This window comes from Schistocerca gregaria, chromosome 2 (genome assembly GCF_023897955.1).
Source record: "Schistocerca gregaria isolate iqSchGreg1 chromosome 2, iqSchGreg1.2, whole genome shotgun sequence".
Taxonomy (NCBI): Eukaryota; Metazoa; Arthropoda; class Insecta; order Orthoptera; family Acrididae; genus Schistocerca; species Schistocerca gregaria.
Genome location: NC_064921.1, coordinates 351,371,466 through 351,397,070, shown reverse-complemented (window position 1 = coordinate 351,397,070; position 25,605 = coordinate 351,371,466). Strand labels below are relative to the sequence as shown.

Genomic DNA, 25,605 nt, shown 5'->3' with positions numbered 1-25,605 from the left:
TTGTATCTCATATCGTGAACATGGTTTCGTGGCTAAATAAATAAATAAATAATGAAACTTGTCATAAATAGTCGATCGAAATCTGAGAAGAACATTGATGTCCATACCTACAAAACTAAGAGGAAACAATGACCATTATTACCCATATTAAAGCTGTCATTAGCTCTGAAAGAAGTTGAACACTAAGTAATAAAAATTTGTTTCCATGAAGGAATTTCTATTTAAAAACAGGTAACCTGGGAGGAAAAGAGAGAGACAGACAAAAAAGAGAGAGAGAGAAAAGAAAACCTTTTTTTTTTTAAGTTAATGTTAGGCCCTAACATTAATTATGTATACATACCAGTAGTCTGTAAACTGACTCTTTCACACCATTTCAATAAAAGAATCATACAAATGATCTACGGAATATGTGATTAATTATCTGAGAGAAGTCGTACACAAGTCAAGAACTACATACACATTCATAATAACCAGCCTCAAATTGCCATAAGGCACAACGTTTCTTTAATCAGTTTTCTTAAATCAGCATGAGCAAATTCCAGCATGATTACTTCCACAAGAACAAAGCTAATTTGTTCCCCACACACACAGTCTAAAGTGAGCTTGGGTCCTACACTTGGTGATCTGCCTGCTCCAACTAACTGACATGTCACTACAGGAAAATAAAAGGTCTTCAGTCTTGTGGTAGTTGGATACATACTGAGAGTTGTTACAATAAAAGAGAAGAAAAACTGCTTATTTGGGACAACTGGATGAGATCTGAAATATTAGTTAGTGCAACTGGTATAAAAAGAAAAATTTAAGCCCAAAGGAGTTGTAGACAGAATAAGATGCCATAGTTATTGCATTCCTAGTAATGGACAGGACTGTGGATAGCCAATTGCCTCTTGCACATGGCAATGAACAGGAATAAGATGAATAATGTAGTTGTCACCATTTGACAATAAATGTGCATCCAAAGAACAATTCTCACTGATAGGAAAGAAAAAAGTAAAAACTGATAATATGTATTACAGCAATTACTGGAGATCACATCCCAAACCTTTTAATCTGTTTCGACATTCATCAACTCGGCCAATATATTTATTTACTTTTCATGGATTAATCTACAATCCGAAGAAAAATCAACTTGAATCGGTCTAAATACAGAGTACATATATTTATTCAATAAACATGCTATTAATTTTATGTTCACTGAACAGAAGAAAGAGATGTGAGAAATCAGCTAAAGCACCAAACATTGTACAGAGAAGTAATCACATGTAAAGAACAAAATATCAATACAAGATTAGTAAAACAACAGTACGTTACTTCTCTTTTGTGGAGCAATCAACATTTAAAATCATTTTGCAGTTATCTTGATCATGAGTTTTCTATCATATATTTAGTTGTTCAATAACCATAAAAAAATTTATGCACTGCAAACAGAGGGTTCAAGTTTTTTACATTTCTTGCAAACAGTTTACAGATAGGCCTCACCACTTGTTGGTGGCTTTATAATTCTGTCAGCCACAGCAACATGCATGAAAAATCAGCTGAATGGGATGAATAATGTCTTGGGAAGAGGTTATAAGATGACCATAAACAAATGGAAATTAATGGTACCAGCGACAGGTTTGATAATAATGTAATCTGATGAGGAAATAAGACATTAAAAGCAGTAGGTGAATATTGCAAGTTGGAGAGTACAGTAACTGATGATGGCAAACGTAGGACTAAAGAGGATAGAAAATACATGAAAAAATGAGTTTCTGAAAAAGAGAAATACCACAGTGTTTACATGGATTATAAATTTTGGTCTTAATAAGTCGTTTCTGAAAGCATTTGTGTCCAGTTTAGACTTACACGGAAGTGTACAGAAAAGGCGAGAACAGCAGCTCCGGAAATGCGTTGGTATGGAAGAATGCTGAGGATTAAGTAGTTGGATCAGATAACTAATGAAGGGGAGAAAAGAAAGGTTATGGCACAAATTGCCTAAATTACGATGTCAATAAATAGGATACATCCTCTGACACGAAGGAACAGTTACTTCTCTAATGTTGGAAATATGGTGGGTGGGGGAACGCGAGGATACATATTTTTGGGGGATCATGGCTCGACTTTTGTACGCCCAGGTTCAAATAGTTGTAGGCTGCAATAGTTATGGAGTATGAGAAGACCCTTGTGCAAGACTGATTAGCGTGGAGAACTGCATAAAACCGATCTTCGGAATGAAGACTGTAACGCATAGCACGCGAAAGTTTTACCCTGTGTCCACGGAGAAAACAAATTTCTGAGCACACAAACAATGCTGGTAACCAGTTGACAATTTCTAAGTTACTATCGTTTTACTGGCTTCAGCTGCTTCCCACTTATTGCTTCGGTGACAGAAGGCTTGCTTGATTGAAATTACCATTCTCTCTTCGAAGAGCTCTCAAAAGTTTCCAATCTATCAATTCTTCACAATATACAATATCAGCACCGTAGTCAAGGGCCAGTAATCTCATGGGCAAAGTTCCCATTCTAACCATTGGTGCCAATATTAATTTACCAGTATAGTTCAGGCCATTTCGAGTTTTGCTGATTTCTGCCATGTCTCGGATTATTTGCATGCTCTTAGTCATTTCGCATTAGAAATGTTATCATTATTAACGCATTCCCTAGGCACTTGACAATACTGCCCCTGATAAATATATGTCACCACACTTTCCGGCACATAAATCCAATCTTCCACAGCTGATGCACACCACTCATGCACACAGCTACGCACGTGTTTACAACAACAAACAGTCCATTCACTTAAACAAAGCACTTGCTACGACAAAGATGCACCTCGCACAATGTTGACAGTTACAGTACATGTGGTAGCTCCATGTGAGTTGTGTTGGAGATTTGCAGTAGTTTGTGGACAAGGCGTCGTGTAGTGTGCTGCTTTACTACAGTTGTAATTCATTTCTGCCGTGGCAAAGCGTTGTGTTGTATGCTGCTGTACTGCAGTTGTAGTTCATTTCTGCCGCCTGTGAGTGAGCTATTGAATCATATAATAGTAGAAAGAGATGAAAATCAGCCGACACAAGAAAGTTCATAAATACCTAAATTTCTTCTGTAATAATTATGGATTCAGACAGCCCTACCAAATTTTAATCGACGGCACTATATGTTTCGCAGCCCTGAAAGTGAGTAATACTATGTCAATTGCGTTGCATTTTTAGAAACGTTTGGAAATTATAAACAGGTGTAAGATTTGCAGAAATATCGTCTGCAGTTACGAACTTATTATTATTACAATTACTATTATTGTTATTTGGCCCATTCTGACTCATTATATAGTTAATGGTGTGCTGAGTATACCACAAACAGAAGAGAGAGAGAGAACAAAGACAAATTTTAGTTTCGAAATTACAAGGAACAAACAACACAACTGCTTTGGTAGAAATTATACGTAATTACAGATTCAATTCACAAATTTATAATAGCGAAAACATTTTACTTGATAAAAGCGTTGTTCCATAAAAATAACTTATGTTTATGTGTGAAGATATTATATCAATCCTGTTTTAATTCACTAGGTCGGTTGTTGAATAATTCAATTGTTGTCTCTGAAATACTTTCCTGATATAATACTATTCTAGATTGGGACACTGATATTTATTTCATTGAGGCTATAGACTTGTTTATTTTTTTAGTAAGTCCTAGTTCTGTCTGAAAGATCTACTGAATACATTCATGTCTGTAAATGCTTGCCAGGTTCGTCGTTTTCAACTGAATGAAGTGTGGTCTGTATGTTTCCAGTTGGCTTTAGTTGCAGATAGCCTTGACTGCACTGTAAAGATTATTTTTGCTAGGAGCTGAATCCTCCTAGAAGATTAGTCTATACAAAAAAGTGAATGGAAGTACGCATAATATATTTGGATCACTGTTTATGTGCTTGCACTGTGACTTTGTCACATGGAAAGCGCAACAAGCTTTTGAAAACTTTGTTTCAAAGGCTTTGACATTACAGCCGCATTGTTATATTGTTTTGTAGCCATATTCCTAGAATTTTATCTCTGTAACATTTCAGTAGTACGTTGTCAAGACATGGTATTATATCCTGTCCATGCAGAAGTGGAGGAGGGATTACAGGAACGTCCGATACCACTCGTATATTTTGACCCATGACGTCATCAATATGGCGGAAATGGCCTCACTCTGCGTCTCCAATATGGCGCCTATGACGTCACTACATACGCACGGCAACAAACACGAAATCACATATGAATAAGACAATAACATCTCCTTCCAAAAATACAACCAAACTTAACGGGACAACCGCCAATATTGGGGGTTTTAGGGAGGGGACCAGCTAAATATAACAGTAAAAAACGCGCCACAACCCTAAACACACAAAATGACGAACCAAAAAAACAACAAAATTACAACATTCCGCAACACCAACAAAATGTACTGGAATCGGACATTTCCCTTGACCTATGTAGCTCAACCGCAACTGTCGATACCACAAAAACAACACCTACAACTACGACAATTGGAATCGATGCCAAAACACCTACAACTACGAAAAATAACACCTCAGAAACCCCAAAATCGAACATCACTACAGAAATTAAAAAACATTTAATACATCATAAATCTACAAATGTTACAACTCAAGAAGAATAGACCCAAAAAACAACTACTTACCAGCAACAAAATCTATCGCTGAAAACTAGACTGGCTACCTCAACCTTCTTCGTCCCCCCCCCCCCCCCCCCCGTCTCCCCCCACCCCTCCGTCCCCACACAAACAATAAACCTCCCAAACCACCCACTACAAAAATCGAAAATATAACACTGTTATATTTCATTGTTATATCCATATGTAACAACAGAAGCCACACAATAAATTAAACATATTACCAGACCACCAACGACGACACCTTACGAAAATTACAACCATATAAACAAAAAAAATTAATTCATACCTCACTGAAAAAAGGAAGGTAGAAATTTTTTTTATATAGGAAGTACATTCATGTTTAACCCATGCACATACCCTATTAGTCAAATTTCATACTGCAGAGGGAAAGTTTCCTGGTTACTTTTATCCTCAGCAGTATTTATCTCAGTACTTTTTTAAGCTCACTTTTCATGAGTGGTATAGTCATATCAAATGCCTTACCAGAAATATTTGCTATTGTCAACAACTATAGGTTGCCAGATTCATTTTGGTGAATTGTTATTGATTCAGTTCTATTTGGAAAAGGGAAAAAAATGAAAACAATCATATGTGCATCTCTTACCTGCATTTAAATAAACTAGCATAAGTGGTCAGTATGAGGAAATATATGAACTTATTCTTGTTTTTGTCTTTGTCTTCAGTCCAAAGCTGGTTCGATGCAACTCTCCTGTGTCCTACCAACCAATCCCTTCTTCTAGTCAGGTTGTTCTTTTCTGTGCAATTCTATTAAGTACCTCCTCATTAGCTACATAATCTGCCGGAAATATGGAAGCGTCTGATCTCGAACATCTGCTTTGACCCATGACGTCACAAATATGGCAGAAACGACCATAAACAACAATTCCAATACGGCGCATATAAAGTTGTTACGTACACATTATAAAGGCAAAAATACATCGAAAAACAAACACGCACACGTTCCACAAAAAGTGGTTGGGGACAAACTAAATATATACAAATTTAGACACCCATCCCCATACAAAACGACGAAAAATAACGACATCACAAAACTCCCCAAATAGCACTAAACACAATATCATCTGGAATCGGACACTTCCCTTGACCTTTATAGCTCTACAACAGCTCTCAATCCCATAAATTGGGATCAAACACTTCCCTTGACCTATATAGCTCAACAGCAGCTGCTGATCCCATCTCCCAATACAAATACCAACATACATCGCCAAACATTGGGAACGGACACTACCCTTGACCTATATAGCTCTACAGCCACTCCCGATCCCATAAATTGGGATCGAAGACTTCCCTTGACCTATATACCTCAATAGCAGCTCCCGATCCCATCTCCCAATACAAATTCCAACATACACCGCCAAGCATTAGGAACGGACATTTCCCTTCAGATATATAGATCTACAGCAGCTCCCGATCCCATAAATTGGGATCGAACACTTCCTTTGACTTATATAGCTCAACAGCAACTCCCGATCCCATATCCCATTACAAAAACCAGTATACTCCACCAAACATCGGGACTGAACACTTCCCTCGACCTATATAGCTCAACAGCAGCTCCCAATCCCATAAGTTACGATCGAACACTTCCTTTTACCTATGTAACTCAAAAACATCTCCCAATACCAATACCAACTGTTCACAGCCACAAATTTCAATGAAACACTTCCCTAGACCGAACACATACACCAAAAACAAAAAAAATAAAAACTTACCATAAAAAAGGTCCAGCCCCACAAACTGGATTCGCCACCACAATCGCACACGCACACACAAAAATACTCAACCAAAAGAAAACCCCAACCAAGCCACACCTCAACCCCCTCCCCCCCAACCTATCCAACCTCCCGCCTCACCCCAAAATAAAAAACCCACAAACAAAAACCAAATGCAACATACAATCTCAATCACATATTACAACTCAACAAAAACTTCAACAGAATAGATCCTCCACAGCTAAAACACACACACATTCTCCTCCCCCCCCCCCCCCTTAACAAATACTCTAACACTAGCCCTTAAGAAAACCTGAACAACACAATAGCCCTCAGGGACACTCTTCCGCCAACAGTACTCATCTAAATGAGACTGAAGATTGGAAGAGCGCATCTTCCCCCTCCTAAGAACTGACTTAACCACCCCCCACATCCCCTCTGTTGTATTAGTACAAGCCCCTATCTCATAATTCTTAAACTCTAAACTATGGTTCACTACTGAATGATTAAATCCCCTCTCACCCAACCCCCTATATGAAGAAAAAGCATCGGAAACTATTGTGGACCCTGGCTCTATATATTCCTCAATTAACCCTACTAATTCGGCCTTGGCCCTCCCTTCCACAATCCTAAAAACACATTCGGAACCACCACCCCCCGGAACAACAGCCCCCCACACCCAAAGACCAGCCACAGACTTCCCCCTCCCATACTTCCTTTTCCCAAACTGCGACTCGTCCACCTCCACAACAAACCTATCCCCCCCAGCTTACCCCTGTACTTAATAAATTTTGAACACACTTCACGACAAAAAGGATACCAATGAAGCACACTCCTCTCACTCACACTAGTCTCATGCGCGCAAAAACTGTGTGGAGATCTATAACAAAAATAATAAGTAACAAGTACAATCTCGCGTATGCGCAACCTAGACTTCTCAAACCAGGTACTGAGCTGTATGGAACGCCATATGTCGTGTTTCCGACAGCGCCACATATAACCGTCCCTGGTCCGAGAGGCCGGGACTTTAGCCAACTTCATTTCTTCACGGCAAACACTGCACTTGACCACCTCGGCAATTGAGCCAAAAAGCTGCAGAAACTTGAAATCAGCTCTAAAGAGGTGGCCCTCATCATAGCCCTCAAACGGGAACTATTAATCTTATCTGTCATATCCATTCCTGAACTACCACATGACGTACAGCGATCATCACTACATTAACCTTCACATATAACCACAAAATCGTTAACTTACTGAAACGAAATCCACTTCAAAAACACACGAACAATACTCAACACTGAGAGACAGCAAACTGAACCCAATATATCAAACAAACAAATACCCTGAACATACCACCAGAGGGCATAACAAACCACAACAAGACGACATCTACAAACAAGCCACACTAAACTCCGCCCCGTCATGACGTCACACACCACAACACCCTTACGTTACGGGCCAAAGCCAGCGCGTGGGATCAGACACTTCTGTCAACCCGATCTGCCCACCTAATCTTCAGCATTCTTCTTTAGCACTGCATTTCAAAAGCTTCTATTCTCTTTGTGTTTAAAATGTTTATTGTCCTACACTGCATGCATATACTTTGAGAAAGGACTTCCTGACACTGAAATCTATACTCAATGTTATGAGAAGGGGTCGACTGAAGCGTCTGATCCCACCCGTCGGCTTTGACTCGTGACGTAAGGCTGTTGTGTGTGACGTCACAACGGCGCGGAATTTAGTTTGTGAGAGTGGCATGTTTATAGGTGTTGTTTTGATGCGATTGGTGGTACTCTCTCGTGGTGTGCTAGGTGATGTTTTTGGTTTAGTTTGCGAGTGCGGTGTCGTGTGTGAATTTTGGTAAATTGCCTTTTTTTATGTCTTTGGTAGGTATGGATATGACTGGAAGGGTCAACAGTTTTCGGTTGTCGGCTACGACAGGGGACAGTGCGTTGTCTCTAATAAAATTTCTTCTTCAACTATTCAGATTTATGGATGAAGTCGTGAAGAAATGAGGCTTACTTAAAGTTCCGGCATCTAGGACCAGGGACGGGCTGTATGTGAAGATGTCGTAAGGATAACTGGTCAAGGAAAGTGTCCAATCCCAATGTGTGGCTGTGAATGTTGGTATTGGTATCGGGAGATGTTTTTGAGCTATATAGGTCAAGGGAAGTGTTAGGTCCTAAGTTATGGGATCAGGAGCTGCTGTTGAGCTATATAGGTCAAGGGAAGTGTCTCCGATTCCAGATGATATTGTTTTTAGTAGTATTTGGGGAGTTTTGTGACGTCGGTTTTTTTCATCGTTTTGCGTGGTTTTGTATGGGGGTAGGTGTCTAAATTTGTTTATATTTAGTTTGTCCCCAGCCAAAAACCACCTATTTCCCACGCTTGTCCCGTTAGTGTCATTAGTGTCTGGGACCACTCAAATGGTATCATTGTTGATTTCAACTTATTACTAAGTTCTCATCAGATGATACTAGAAGCAATATAGATGACACCTGCCAGCAGATACATGTGGTCACCATCTGTCGTGCAGTTAGGTACTCCTCAAGTATCAAATAATAATTGGTATTATTGTCTATTGTGAGCTTTTCCATGATCACAACATCACCAGACTTGAGGTCTGTGTCTGCAAGTAGGTATTACCTGTCCTCTCCAACTAGATATTCCTTCAGTAATCCGTGGCCCTTACCTAGACATTGACCTAATCTGAGTTATTGGTACTTCTACAACAGAAGTTTTTTATTGAGGTAAGTAGCTGGGAAGGGAGTGAGACAGGGTTGTAGCCTATCCCGATGTTGTTCAATCTTTATATTGAGCAAGCAGTAAAGGAAACAAAAGAAAAATTCGGAGTAGGAATTAAAATCCATGGAGAAGAAATAAAAACTTTTAGGTTCGCCGATGATGATGTAATTCTGTCAGAGACAGCAAAGGACCTGGAAGAGCAGTTGAACGGAGTTAACAGTGTCTTGAAAGGAGGATATAAGATGAACATTAACAAAAGCAAAATGAGGATACTGGAATGTAGCTGAATTAAGTTGGGTGACACTGAGGGAATTAGATTAGGAAATGAGACACTTAAAGTAGTAAAGGAGTTTAGCTATTTGGGGAGCAAAATAACTGATGATGATTGAAGTAGAGAGGATATAAAATTTAGACTGGCAATGGCAAGGGAAGCGTTTCTGAAGAAGAGAAATTTGTTAACTTAGAGTATAGATTTAAGTGTCAGGAAGTCGTTTCTGAAAGTATTTGTATGGAATGTACCATGTATGGAAGTGAAACATGGACGATAAATAGTTTGGACAAGAAGAGAATAGAAGCTTTCGAAATGTGGTGCTACAGAAGAATGCTGAAGATTAGGTGCGTAGATCAAGTAACTAATGAGGAGGTACTAAATAGAATTTGGGGGGAAGAGGAGTTTGTGGCACAACTTGACAAGAAGAAGGGACCAATTGGTAGGACATGTTCTGAGGCATCAAGAGGTCAGCAATTTAGTATTGGAGGGTAGCATGGAGGATAAAAAACATAGAGGGAGACCAAAAGATGACTACACTGAGCAGATTCAGAAGGATGTAGGTTACAATAGGTACTGGGAGATGAAGAAGCTTGCACAGGATAGAGTAGTATGGAGAGCTGCATCAAACCAGTTTCTGGACTGAAGACCACAATGACAAGTACTTTATTAATAAATGTGCAGTGTTGGTTAGTCGTGTCATGAGCACTGTATAGCTCCGTTACTCCAGTTCATGTGTTTGTATAGTTTTCCGAAAATACTACATGTTTGGCTTTTTGAGTACCATCCTGAACTCAGATTTAATAGATTTTGTATCCTGATCAATATTAACGTTTAGGAACTCTTTATCATGGCGGACTAGTTATTATTAAAATGGCACTTTTATGCGGTTTAAAAACCATGTCCATGTCTTATGCCTTCAATCCTCGGAAAAGAACCCCATAGCTAAGAACTGAGTGTACATAGGCACAGTATGTCACCACAAGACATTGGCTTTACAAACTGATGCTAACACCCTAAGAGCATAGCATATTGATGACATTCTTTTTGCCAGTTTCTTTGTGTGTTCACTTCATGTTAACTAACAGTTGATGTTCATCCCAAACAACTTTGTGTTTGCCACACAATCTACAGACTTATCATGTATGCTCTTTATGCTGAACTGCATACTGTTAGTTTTCTTTACATTCAGTATTGTATTACATACTGCCCAATTGTAAATATCCTTTGAGTATTTTATTTGCTTTCTCTTATAGGAGTTCTGGTGACTTATCAGTAACCATGATGATGCTCTCATTGGCAAAGAGAACTTTTTCTCTATGTTGTACATTGTTTGGAAAGTATAATATAAATGGATAGAAAAAAAAATCTACTTGCCAAGCGGTGGCAGGGGAACACACACACACACACACACACACACACACACACACAAAAGGACTTAACTTTTACAAGCTTTTGGAGCCAGTAGCTACTTCTTCTGGGAGAAGAGTTGAAGGTAAAGGAATAGTGGTGAAAGAAAGGACTAGAGAGGTTTAGGGAAAGGGGTACAGTTCAGAAAAGAACCCTGGGTATGGGAGACTTACTGGATGGGATGAGAAGGAAAAACTCCAGTCCAGTAAGTCTCCCCTGACCCGGAGTTCTGGATGACTTTTCTGACTGAACCCCTTTCCCTAAACCTCCCCAGTCCTTTCCCTTTACCCCTCTTCCTTCCCCTTCAACTCTTCAGCTTGTGAAAGTTAAATCTGTGTGTGTGTGTGTGTGTGTGTGTGTGTGTGTGTGTGTGTGTGTGTGTGTGTGTGTGTGTGTCAATAACTCTCTGGAAAGTGATTGACATATATTAAGAACAGAAACTGCACCTATCTTTATATATTTTTTATTTGACAGTTGTTTTAGTAAAAATTTATCATCACCCAAACACATGAATCAGCTCCACCTTTTACTCTCTGTTTTCCAAGTAAGAATGAAACCACTCATTCACTTTTCCTCTTATGTGTAGTGCTTCTAGCTTGCTTAACAGCATTTTGTGGTCAACAGCGTCAAAAGTCTTGGACAAGTGTAAGAAAACACCTGCAGACACAATCATCTCTATCAAGAGCGTCAAGTACCACTTTTGTGCACTCTGCAGTGGGCAATATTGTACTTCTTCCATTTCTGAAAACAAACTGTACTTCATTAACGAGGTTGTATTTACTCATGTAACTTAGCAGTCTCTCTCTTCACAATTGCTTCTTTTCTTTTTTTGGAGACAAATGTGAAACTGGCCTGTAGTTTTCAGTGCTTTCTGCATCACCTTTCTTTATCAACAGCACCACTGATCCATGCTTTAGGTACTCTGGGAACTCACCTGAACTAAGGATTCGTTTACTATGTTTGTTAATGGGGCTTCTATAGTATATATGCACTTCTTCAGAATAGAAACAGCAACCTTGTCTATGCCTGCTGACTTCTTTTTTGTTTTTGTTTTTTTATTGTTGTTGGATTTTCTATTACTATGTCCCCATCTTTGATTTGTACACTATTATACTTGTCTGAATTTTCCAGTTTCTTGTTTTACAACACCCCATACCAGTTTGCTTTTATTTTCTGCACTCTATAGTAACATGCCATTGAATGGTTTTACACCTGTGGTAGTAGTAAAGAAACTGTGGATTAGTGCAGAACTTTTGCAAAGAACTGAGAAATTTAAGTGTTTGTGAGGTCTTACTAATATCCACAGTTATCCACCTATTTTTCTTAGCTGTCACAGTAGAAATTGCTACTTTTGGAAATGTTACATCAAAAATTAAACAATGGAAAATCCAGGAAGGAATGTAACAATATTAGAGTAGGAAAGTTGCTACTCACCATATAGCGGAGATGCTGAATCGCAATAGGCACAACAAAAAGATTCACACAATTATAGCTTTCGGCCATTAAGGCCTTTGTCAGCAATAGACACTATTGTGACTATCGCGACTCAGCATCTCCGCTATATGGTGAGTAGCAACTTTCCTTCTCTAACATCAAATGTTAATTTAGACAAGGTTCAGAATTTAGCATCTACACTACTTTCCATGTACACTTCATGCCAGGTTTGATTTGCCACTGCCCTAGAAAAAGTATCTCTCTTATGACATGAAAAAATCCTTTTGTAGGCCTAAAGTTTTGTAAGTTTTGCTGAGCCTGCTGTTAGCTTTATTAGATGATAGGAATGATCTAAAATGCCAAGACCTCTTATAAATACTTAACAGTTTTCCCTGTCAGTGTCTAAAATTGAAGCTGAAGTTTTCGTAAAACTTGAAACAGTGTGCTCAAAATCTTTAGGAATGTATTACTAATTACACCCTCAGCACATATTCATGTCTACATATTATTATGCTAGTTTTGGTAACTGTTCACATTACTGTTAGGTGAGCAGTAAACACATAGAGAGATTAGCTTCTTATTGATATGCAGCTTTGTTTGTACAGTGGCTGACAATTAAAAATGTTTATATGTGCTAATTGCAATCATGTCTTCTACCCATTAAGATAGACCTACAGTAGCAACTTGGACATTCATATGATGATAGCACTATGTACTGCAATTAATTACCTCTACAGCAGTGTTCTGTAATGCACACTACTGTGCTGCTCGAAGACTGTAATTGAGCTGGAAGCTGGTGTACTTTATTTTTAATGTACTGCACGTTTTGGTGAATAATAAATACTTCTGAGCAAATTTCTGTGGTGCTTGCACACTCCGGTGTGGCACATTCCATTTCCCACGTACATGGTGCAGAAGTATCTAAGCTGATTGAGATATTTTTAAGAGAGTGGATCTTCGTGTCATGGTTTAACCTGAAAAAAGCCTGGTTATCCCATCAATGGCAGGATGTATTTGACCATGTGTAGCCCCTTACCTACCCACTATATTCTCACTAATCAACTCCGCCAATCTCCCTTTCCCAAACCTGTTGAGGTGCAGACCATGCCTAGTGTAGCCCCATCCCCTGATAGTCCCCACCAGCACCACTGCAGTGTGGGCCCCCACCAGCAGTCATCAGCACTGTCTCCAGCTCTGCATTTAAATGCCTTACAACACTGCCAAGATGAGGGTGATCATGCTACTGGGACAATGCTACCATACTCACATTGGTGCCACCAGTTAGCAAAGCTCTCTTATTCAGATGACCATCTATGTTGTATGCCCTGTTCCTGTCCAGGCTCTTTCCTGCCCCACCCAATATCACTGCCTGATCTTCGATTGTGAAATCCATACACAAAGGCCCTAACCTAAATCCTCAGGCACTTGATCCAGCTCTGCTGATAGCCTCATACCCCTCCTCCAACTTCTACTATAATAGAGGGTGTACACCTCTGCAATGATTGCTACCTAGTGGCAATACCTTCTTCTCCCTAACATTAGAATTATTACTAACTTTCCTAATCATGGGCAGAGTCTGCTGCATGTATCCTACCCTTACATCATCCTGAGCCTCCTCCTCCCTTCAACTCTAACTGCTGAAATCCATTGCTGGTAGCCACAACAAAATTGTCAGACCATACCCTCCTCCTGCTAGCCCTCTTGCCAGTTGCCAACTACTCCCCTCTCAGCACTATCTTCCCTCGTCCTTACCAACTAGATGTTCCTTTCCTTATCCTCTATTAATCTCATCCTGGTGGATGTTTTGCAGTTCCAGGAAAGGACCTCAGCAGTTTCCCCAAGGTCCGCACTACATCCCCCCCCCCTCCCCCCGTGAAACCATTTACTACCGCTCCCACTTTCCAACAACAGCTCCCATAGGATCCACTCATGGTCGGATAATACATATAGCAACAACAACAAAAGCTAAAATGTGAATCACTGAAGAAGTATTATGAAATGTATTATGTTTATTTCACTGTTAAAAAGGCAGTCTTTGCTAATATGTTATGTTAGTTACTACTACAAGGTCAGAAACATCAAATGGAAGGTTATTCTGAAAGGTTAGATGAATGTAAACAAACGTTCGTGAGAAGTCACATTTAAAAATAATTTAAATCAACTTGCGATATTTCTGAAACGTAATACATATGCCATAACTTCCCTTGTGTCACAGGAAACAAGGCAGCAGTTTAATGAATCATGGCAGAAGATGTTTATGAAAATGTGCAAGAATGTACACAGCTCATTACGAGCATTGAGTTCAGTATATAAACGAAAGTCAGTCTTATACGATGACTATTGAAAATTCACTTTACAGACAAACCCACAATATAACATGTTTTAAATATAATACAAATGGTGCTCAGAGTTTATAGTAGTAATCAAGTTGAATAACTTGAAATTTACATAATACAATAATTCTTATTGGAAGAGTTCTTAAGAAAATTTATATTAAAATAACCAGCAGACAATGTCATCAGTTTTTTTACTGCCAGGTAGGCCAACAGAGCTTCAATGCGATTTATGGGTGGATTAAGATTCCTGAACTTGTCCAATTTACACATAATTCTTATAAAGGACTTGTTAAGAAATTCGGCCTACGTTCTCCATGCTTTCTGATGCTACTCTAAACAAAATGTATTGATGTGTATGTTTGCTTGTTGTTGTTGTTGTTGTTGTTGTCTTCATCTTCAGTCTAAAGACTGGTTTGATGCAGCTCTCCACTCTAGTGTAAAGTGATATGTTAAGCAATGGCCTGTTGCATCTTTGAAAAATATCAAACTATTTGCAAATGGTACTGCAGGTCTCCAATCCTGAAGTATTTTCTCATTGCCACTTGCCCTACCATACAATAAGGGCTATAAAAATCCACATGCTTGGAAATGTCTTTTGTTTTGGATTAAGAATCATGCAGCCCAATTGGACCACACTGAACCTAACTGGCTGTGGCCCTAAATGTCAGTATAGTATACATACAGTCCAGAATGAGCCTGAAACCCATCATGCCTAAACCTCACTGTTGTTCCTGTGTTTTAAAAGTATAGTGTCCAAACTAATGGATATTGGCTTTTAAAGTCTGCGTTACTGGCTTTGTCAAACATTGCTTCATCTGTAAAGAACATGACGGACACAAATAATGAATCAAGGAGTTTACTCATTGTGGGTACCCATTAGTTAAGAGACCCTACAGATATACAAGATCCTGTAGGTACAAAGGTTACATAATTAAACATCCTCGATATGACATTGGTTCTTTGCAGATAGTTGTCATTGACTTTCACTCAGGTCATAAGGCATTACTTAGTGTATGCCATTCTGATACTTTACATGATACGGACTATTGGAATAACTGTGAGAGTAAAACGGGCTGTAATGAGTCTACATAAAAGTTCCATTGCATGATCTTTCCAATTTAACTGTTGTTCAACAGCCTTTCCCAACAGCTTTATCACCATTAATCTTTCTACATCTGTACCACACACTATTGTAAATAGATCTTCATTTGGTTTTGTTTTTCCAGTGAAATGCTTGGTATGCAATATGAAACCGGCCCAGAAAATATTTACAATAGGACTGGCTTGGGATTGACTTTTGTTAATGAGTGTCACAGAAGATTCCAGGAATGGCCATCATTGACATTGATGCAGCCCTATGCTCAACTTATCAAATTGTGAGATTCACATAGCAGCTCTGCATGAAGGATAGCAGCAATAGCGTTTTCAATATTCTATTATAGCTCATCTTGTGTATAAGGATTATATTATTTTAGTACACCTGATTCCTCAGTTTGTTCCTGAGTTAAAAATCACAGAGAGGGGATGGGAACAGTTTCACTGTCTCTGCTGATTGTTGATTCCTCACCAAACGTGTCATTGTGTGTCAAGGTTGTCAAAACAGTGTGTACTGTACTTCATCTTGCTAAGAATATCCGTTTAGTTGTTCATCTTGTGTGAGTTGATCCATGTGTGGACCTTCCAGTTAGCATCAACAGTTTTGGTAGGGAATCGTGTTACAATGTGGATACCGGACTTTATACAACAAATATCAGTCTTAAAATTACACAATAATTTGCAATGTGCATAATAGTGCATGTTCTGTGAGTTCTTATGCCCTCAAGTATGAACTACATTTTGTCTGAAGAAATGAAAAACTGTTGGGGGGGGGGGGGGGGGGGGGCTTTAACTTGTACTCAATAGTAAATTTGTAAGGATACAGATGCAGGTCCATTTTCATAATGTCTGAATTACCACTTGCAAAGTTAAATGGTTTTTAGATTTTGTTGGAATTTGTACTAGGCTTTCCTTTGCTCCAGTAATGTTTTCTGGTGTTGAGACTATTTCTGGATGATAACGATTTTTATTCCCTATAGAGCCCATTTTGTTTCTTTTTGTCACTAATTTTCGGTTTTTAGCAAATCACTTTGTCAAATTTTAGCACAAATAGTTCCACAGGTGTTTTCCTTGAATTGTGCTTCACATAGCGCATGACAAAGATCACACATTGTTTTATTGTGAACACCATTTTGTGTTTCAACCATCTAGTTCATTGACATAACAATTTCCAACATTTTCTTTGATGGCCAAATCAACCTTATAAATATTTCCTGGGCCAGTTTTATTTTACCTACCCAGTATTATTTACTTTAAGTGTCAACTAGTTTGCATTGACTCACAAACGTAGAAATTTGAGGACATGATTGGTATAACTCCTTCATGTTGCTTTCTACTAGTTTAGTGGCTTCTTTAAACGTAATTGTGATTGTGATGTTAAATGCTTCCAATGCATATACTCTTTGTTGTTGTTGTTGTCTTCAGTCCTGAGACTGGTTTGATGCAGCTCTCCATGCTACTCTATCCTGTGCAAGCTGCTTCGTCTCCCAGTACCTACTGCAACCTACATCCTTCTGAGTCTGCTTAGTGTATTCATCTCTTGGTCTCCCTCTACGATTTTTACGCTCCACGCTGCCCTCCAATGCTAAATTTGTGATCCCTTGATGCCTCAAAACATGTCCTACCAACCGATACCATCTTCTAGTCAAGTTGTGCCACAAACTTCTCTTCTCCCCAATCCTATTCAATACCTCCTTATTAGTTACGTGATCTACCCATCTAATCTTCAGCATTCTTCTGTAGCACCACATTTCGAAAGCTTCTATTCTCTTCTTGTCCAAACTAGTTATCGTCCATGTTTCACTTCCATACATGGCTACACTCCAAACAAATACTTTCATAAACGACTTCCTGATACATAAATCTATATTCGATGTTAACAAATTTCTCTTCTTGAGAAACGCTTTCCTTGCCATTGCCAGTCTACATTTTATATCCTCTCTACTTCGACCATCAACAGTTATTTTACTTCCTAAATAGCAAAACTTCTTTACTACTTTAAGTGTCTCATTTCCTAATCTAATTCCCTCAGCATCACCCGATTTAATTTGACTACATTACATTATCCTCGTTTTGCTTTTGTTGATGTTCATCTTATACCCTCCTTTCAAGACCCTGTCCATTCCGTTCAACTGCTCTTCCAAGTCCTTTGCCGTCTCTGACAGAATTACAATGTCATCGGCGAACCTCAAAGTTTTTATTTCTTCTCCATGAATTTTAATACCTACTCCAAATTTTTCTTTTGTTTCCTTTACTGCTTGCTCAATATACAGATTGAATAATATCGGGGAGAGGCTACAACCCTGTCTCACTCCTTTCCCACCCACTGCTTCCCTTTCATTCCCCTCGACTCTTATGACTGCCATCTGGTTTCTGTACAAATTGTAAATAGCCTTTCGCTCCCTGTATTTTACCCCTGCCACCTTCAGAATTTGAAAGAGAGTATTCCAGTCAACATTGTCAAAAGCTTTCTCTAAGTCTACAAATGCAAGAAACGTAGGTTTGCCTTTTCTTAATCTGTCTTCTAAGATAAGTCGTAAGGTCAGTATTGCCTCACGTGTTCCAACATTTCGACGGAATCCAAACTGATCCTCCCCGAGGTCCGCATCTACCAGTTTTTCCATTCGTCTGTAAAGAATTCGCGTTAGTATTTTGCAGCTGTGACTTATTAAACTGATAGTTCGGTAATTTTCACATCTATCAGCACCTGCTTTCTTTGGGATTGGAATTATTATATTCTTCTTGAAGTCTGAGGGTATTTCACCTGTCTCATACATCTTGCTCACCAGCTGGTAGAGTTTTGTCATGACTGGCTCTCCCAAGGCCGTCAGTAGTTCTAATGGAATGTTGTCTACTCCGGGGGCCTTGTTTCGACTCAGGTCTTTCAGTGCTCTGTCAAACTCTTCACGCAGTATCTTACCTCCCATTTCGTCTTCATCTACATCCTCTTCCATTTCCATAATATTGTCCTCAAGTACATCGCCCTTGTATAAACCTTCTATATACTTTTTCCACCTTTCTGCCTTCCCTTCTTTGCTTAGAACTGGATTGCCATCTGAGCTCTTGATATTCATACACGTGGTTCTCTTCTCTCCAAAGGTCTCTTTAATTTTCCTGTAGGCAGTATCTATCTTACCCCTAGTGAGATAAGCTTCTACATCCTTACATTTTTCCTCTAGCCATCCCTGCTTAGCCATTTTGCACTTCCTGTCGATCTCATTTTTGAGATGTTTGTATTCCTTTTTGCCTGCTTCATTTACTGCATTTTTATGTTTTCTCCTTTCATCAATTAAATTCAATATTTCTTCTGTTACCCAAGGATTTCTAGCAACCCTCGTCTTTTTACCTACTTTATCCTCTGCTGCCTTCACTACTTCATCCCTCAGAGCTGCCCATTCTTCTTCAACTGTGTTTCTTTCCCCCATTGCTGCCAATTGTTCCCTTATGCTCTCCTTGAAACTCTGTACAACCTCTGGTTCTTTCAGCTTATCCAGATCCCATGTCCTTAAATTCCCACCTTTTTGCAGTTTCTTCAGTTTTAACCTACAGGTCATAACCAATAGATTGTGGTCAGAGTCCACATCTGCCCCTGGAAATGTCCTACAATTTAAAACCTGATTCCTAAATCTCTGTCTTACCATTATATAATCTATCTGATACCTTTTAGTATCTCCAGGATTCTTCCATGTATACAACATTCTTTTATGATTCTTGAACCAAGTGTTAGCTATGATTAAGTTATGCTCTGTGCAAAATTCTACCAGACGGCTTCCTCTTTCATTTCTTAGCCCCAATCCATAATCACCTACTATGTTTCCTTCTCTCCCTTGTCCTACTGACGAATTCCAGTCACCCATGACTATTAAATTTTCGTCTCCCTTCACTACCTGAATAATTTCTTTTATCTCATCATACATTTCATCAATTTCTTCATCATCTGCAGAGCTAGTTGGCATATAAACTTGTACTACTGTAGTAGGCATGGGCTTTGTGTCTATCTTGGCCACAATAATGCGTTCACTATGCTGTTTGTAGTAGCTTACCCGCATTCCTATTTTCCTATTCATTATTAAACCTACTCCTGCATTACCCCTATTTGATTTTATATTTATAGCCCTGTATTCACCTGACCAAAAATCTTGTTCTTCCTGCCACCAAACTACACTAATTCCCACTATATCTATCTTCAACCTATCCATTTCCCTTTTTAAATTTTCTAACCTACCTGCTCGATTAAGGGATCTGACATTCCACGCTCCGATCCGTAGAATGCCAGTTTTCTTTCTCCTGATAACGACGTCCACCTGAGTAGTCCCCGCCCGGAGATCTGAATGGGGGACTATTTTACCTCCGGAATATTTTACCCAAGAGGACGTCATCATCATTTAATCATACAGTAAAGCTGCATGTCCTCGGGATAAATTATGGGTGTAGTTTCCCCTTGCTTTCAGCCGTTCGCAGTACCAGCACAGCTAGGCCGTTTTGGTTAATGTTGCAAGGCCAGATCAGTCAATCATCCAGACTGTTGCCCCTGCAACTACTGAAAAGGCTGCTGCCCCTCTTCAGGAACCACATGTTTGTCTGGCCTCTCAACAGATACCCCTCCGTTGTGGTTGCACCTACGGTACGGCCATCTGTATCGCTGAGGCACGCAAGCCTCCCCACCAACGGCAAGGTCCATGGTTCATGGGGGGCATATACTCTTACCTGATTATATGTCCCAAACCAGTACTTGACCTGGATTACTGCCATTTGGATATTTAAGTGAACTGCTGCTTGCACTCAAAGCTTCAGTTTGCTGAAGGATTCTCACTATGTCTTCCAAACTTGGCAGAGGATCTTCAACCATGCTATTTTAACAGAAATTCTCAGAAAGTGGATGTAGCTGGGAATGTGACGGCTCCATATTACTGGCACTGAATTCATAAAATATTGTTTCTCAATATTCATCAGAAAGGTATCTTAGAAAGATAACCTAAGAAAGACTTTTCTGCCATAGCTTAGTTCATATAAGCAACTGCGATTTCAACATAGTGATACTGTGCAAGCTATTCTACAAACATTCCATAATAAATCATTCATGATACAAAGATTTTTCAAGTAAATGGTCTCAGGGAGTTAAAATTCCTTAACTTGAAGTAATGGGAAATTTTTAAATGCACTGCATGTACTTGTATTAAATTAAAAAAAGGTAAGTTTGCCCTCTGACCTTGTCATGAAATGTGAAAGCATTTTTGTAAGTATTGGTGGTGTACTTTAGCTCAACATTCTAAAACATTTGCTTCCTTGTGTAATATATTAAGAGAATAAAAATTATTGATCTATGTTTTCAGAATAAACTTAGCTTGAAAGAACAGTTACCAAAATATTTGGGTGGAGATGTGAAGCTTCTGACAACCCCATGTGTGATTTTGGAAACAGAGAGACTTGGTAAGAAATAGACTGATCATAATGATATTTTCATTAATATATTAATGTTCTAGCTCAGTCAGTGATGATGAAACATGTGCTGAGACTCATTTCATTCACAACATGTCATACAGATGATGCAAAACAAAAATAATTCAACATAACTATAATAGACAAACTGAGACTCAACCTCTCTAACCAGATTGTTCAGCAGATTGAACAGTGTAAATAATTGCACAGTTCTCCTGATATATATCCCTCATATGAACAACTGAGAGCCACTTTAGTCAGCCACATGTTTCGCTCACACACATGACACTTACAGTAATCACTGGTCACAACTAACTTATGGACTGACCTAAAAAGTGGACTGCAAATCTTCCATTTCTCACCATAACATGCAGCTGGTGAACTTGACTGATAGCCACTGGGCAAGCACAGAGACGAAGTAAACCAGGCCAGAGTACAAACACATTTAGTGAGAATACAGACTTGCACCACATTCTCACACCAGCATGAATCACATCACCCACTACAAGCCCAGTATAAAGTACAAGCACAGCATAAACTAACATTAATACCACCCCCACCCCCCAAACAAAACAAACTAATGCTCTACACTTACAACAAGGTCATCCGCCACAACACTACTACGCCACAGCTAAAAGTGGGCAGGCGGTGTCAAAAACTTGTGTTGATCTGTCATACTTATCCTTTGTATGTATCAGAAGTAAAAGTCACATATAAATGATGGTTTGAGAAAATATTGAAACATGTAGTATTAATGCACTTCTTTTTGATGTTTGTACCAAGGGTAATAGGAGTGGAGGAAATAACATACACACAAGATATGAAACTGGAAGAGTTAGCATCACTTCAGTCACGTACTCTAGGCAATAAGAACAATGGGAACTTTATTTCGTGGTCCGTGTCAAGTATTTATAAATTAAAACTGATGTGCATGTACATCAGATGTTTAAATGTTTCTCCAAAGTATTATGGATGGAATGTTTGAAGGGCTAGGAACTGCTCTATGGCTGCTTTTTCCACAAATTACTAAATGTGTATCATAAAAAGTGATGGATATCTCCATGCATTTTTTAAAATGAAAATTGCAGTATCCACTGTAACCAAAGCTTTTCATTATATTGTGACTTGCTGAGCTAAGAAGGGAAAAACAAGAGTAGCTAAAGATTGACCTCCGTATTTAATTTTCAAAGTGAATATGGAAAGTTAATATGCTTATTGTGGTGTGTGTGTTTGTGTTTGTGTGTGTGTGTGTGTGTGTGTGTGTGTGTGTGTGAGAGAGAGAGAGAGAGAGAGAGAGAGAGAGAGAGAGAGAGAGAGAGAGAGAGAGAGAGAGAGAGAGAGAGACGGGTGGGGAAGGGGGGGGGGTGTTAAATAACACTTTGTTCTGAAGTTTGCAATGGTACTTAAAGGTATCCACACCAACGCTTATGTTAATTGCAGTGTGCTGAAAGAATGGTCTGAATGACTTAGAACTTGAAGGATGTGAAGCACATTGTACCAACAATACGTGATTAAAATGGTAGAAATGCTGTGACATGGTCCAGTGGTGTCCTCTCTTGTGAGACCAGAAAAAGTCAGTGTCATGTCAAGCTCAATTCATGAAGAGCCTTCAAATGAAACTGAAACATGAAAGTTAGTGTCAATATGGTTCTTCAACATCAAAAGATAAAGTTTCAGTATGAGAGTGAGTTCAGTGGGAGCAAAACAGTCAACCTTTGGGATAACATTTCTACTCATACAGGGCTTGCTGCCATGATAGTGATACATTTGTGGTACCAGTGGATAGGAGGAGGTCACGCTCTGCAACAAGAAGACAGCGGACAATGGAATTTGATCATAGATTGGGAAGACTGCATGCCATCAAGTTGGCTTCCTTAGTGTAGAATTTACAAATGTCTAAAAATGAAATGACCTGCTGATAGGTGGCAAGCTGGATTGGGTTTTTCCTCACCCCCCTTTCCCCTCCCCAATACCCTTCTGTTCTCTCATTTGTTCTCCTCCTTCTCTCACCTCTTCCAAGTAAAACGTAATTCCCACTTCAGCCTGTCATTCAGTTATTGTTCACTATTGTGGTGACTAGAATATGGCAGATTATGTTGATGAGCTGTATGGAAGACAAGTTGGAATGCTTGTGGATACAACATGCAAACTCTGCTACCACATATGGGGGATAATCTGAACAGCAGCAGCTACATCAGAGCCAGAGGTACTCCCATCAGTCAGCAACTAAAAATTCAGTTGTGTGATAAGGAATTTTCAAAGGCTTTTCAAAGAATGATGGTTGCCTCTCTGTCCTCTCCCCCTTCCCCATCACTTCCTAGGAGGACATCATCTCATTTTCTAACCCAAGGATACTGATTTTTGTTGCTCTTCCACTCTCTTACTTTATATCTGATCTTGGTTTTTGACTAATCAAGTGCAGTCTCCATTAGTCAGTTTTCCCTTGTACTTTTGAAAATTTTCTCAGTAGTGCAGGCTGTGCAGGGAAGGTTGCTCAATGTGACATGCATCCCAGCAGATGTGCACATGTAATACACGAAAAGTGCCCTGAACCCTACATTGTAGCCAACTCATGGGAAGTCAAGTACCTGCATAGCTGTAGCTGTTGACTATGTGGGGATCACACTGTTGATTGCCTGTGCTGTCTCTCTCCCATGAATGCCTGGGACATGAGGACTCCAGCCAGTGATTAATCAATCAGGTAGCCAGAGCTGTGGTGGGAATACACCTTTGGGGAGAGGCTCTGATTGCAGTGGATGGCACCAAGCTGGACAGCTCACAAAGAAGAGATCCAAATTATCCCAACCTGGTGGTTGCCTTAACAGCACAGAATGAAATTGGTTTAACAACCCAGGAGAAAATTATGCTTTACAATTCTTGGTTTGGTCCAGAATAGATGGTAAATACTTCTTGAATGAAAAACCATTGTGATTTGTAAAATAATGAGTTGTTCATGTGATGTCAAACCATATATACTGCTTATGGACTGTTTTAAATGCACACAGTTTGGACATTTGTCATCATGCTGTACGAATGAGGCAGTCTGTGGGACAGTGGTCAACCATTACATGAGATCATTCTGTTTGGAAAATCACCAATTTCTGTTAACTGTGACAAAGAGAATTCTGCACATTCTCCAACTTGCCATGTATTCAAATTAGAATGCAAACTACAGTAACATAAAACACTCGAGCAACTAGCTTCCATTAAGGCTCAGAAGAAATATGAAAGCATACATCCTGTACAACTGATGACAAATTTCATGCAAGTAATAACCAAGGTCCCACTTACAGCAAAAAATAGTGCTCAGTCTCTCACCTTAACACCTCCCAAGCACGTCCCATCAGGAAAATGAGGATGGCCTTCCCCCTATTATCTCTGCCCGATATACCGAGTGAGGTGGCACAGTGGTTAGCACACTGGACTCGCATTCGGGAGGATGACGGTTCAATCCCGTCTCCGGCCATCCTGATTCAGGTTTTCCGTGATTTCCCTAAATCGCTTCAGGCAAATGCCGGGATGGTTCCTTTGAAAGGGCACGGCCAATTTCCTTCCCAGTCCTTCCCTAACTCGAGCTTGCGCTCCGTCTCTAATGACCTCTTTGTCGACGGGACGTTAAACACTAACCACCACCACCACCACTTCCCGATATGTCTTGAAGACCTCAGCCTTCTCTTATTTGGCAGAGCATGTCCTTCTTGGGGAGGGGTGGTTTTCTCTCAGATCTGACAAACCACCATTACAACAGTAGGTAGTAGCTGAAGGAGGTGTGAGAAATAGACCATAGGATGGTCGGATGGTCTAGTCATCTTCAGTCCCAGAAACCCATCCAGGCATTTTCCAGCTAAGGAGAAGGAGAAGGAGAGAGAGAGAGAGAGAGAGAGAGAGAGAGAGAGAGAGAGAGAGAAATAAATAAATAATGCAAATTGAGAGCAATTCCCCACAACAGATGGTCCCAGTCACATTTAATTATCACATAATGGAAAATCCTGGATGGAATATGACATTGTTATGAAAAGGATAAAATTGACACTCACCTTAGAGTCACATGTAGGTACAACAAAAAGACTGTCAGAAAGTAAGCTTTCAGCCAACAAGGCCTTCATAGACAATATATCTACACACACACACACACACACACACACACACACACACACACACACACACACACAAGTGTGAACGCAACTCACACACATGACCGCAGTGTGGCCTCAGCAGCCAGATACTTTCGTCTCATGCGTATGTGAGTTGCATTTGCTTATGTGTGTTTTTGTGTGTATGTCATCTATTTCTGATGGAGACATTGTTGGCTGAAAGCTTACTTTCTGACAGTCTTTTTGTTGTGCCTATCTACGACTCAGTGTCTCCGGTATATGCTGAGTAGCAACTATCATTTTCATAATATTGTCATCAACCATCACATAAATTCTCAACATTACACTCTGTCCCCATGAAAACACATGTAACAGTTATACACTGGAGGTGCAAT

The 25,605-nt window shown here is 39.5% G+C and overlaps 2 protein-coding genes across 3 annotated transcripts in view; one reads left to right on the top strand and one right to left on the bottom strand.

Annotated features, from left to right (window-relative positions):
* LOC126337035 (tRNA-dihydrouridine(20) synthase [NAD(P)+]-like) overlaps nucleotides 1-2,733 on the bottom strand; it is a 68,721-nt gene extending 65,988 nt beyond the window's left edge. The window contains exon 1 of the mRNA XM_050001337.1: nucleotides 2,393-2,733. Coding sequence (XP_049857294.1) covers nucleotides 2,393-2,603 — 211 coding nt within the window. The 5' untranslated portion in view covers nucleotides 2,604-2,733. The remainder of the gene's footprint in view (nucleotides 1-2,392) is intronic.
* Nucleotides 2,734-2,914: 181 nt separating this feature from the next.
* The window catches only part of LOC126337036 (rRNA-processing protein UTP23 homolog), a 61,445-nt gene continuing 38,754 nt past the window's right edge, over nucleotides 2,915-25,605 (top strand). Inside the window, exons 1-2 of one of the 2 annotated variants that reach the window (XM_050001339.1) lie at nucleotides 2,915-2,998; nucleotides 21,011-21,107. In XM_050001339.1, coding sequence (XP_049857296.1) covers nucleotides 2,960-2,998; nucleotides 21,011-21,107 — 136 coding nt within the window. In that variant the 5' untranslated portion in view covers nucleotides 2,915-2,959. Of the gene's footprint in view, nucleotides 2,999-3,035; nucleotides 3,156-21,010; nucleotides 21,108-25,605 lie in introns of those variants that run through there. The other variant, XM_050001338.1, reaches the window with a different exon arrangement.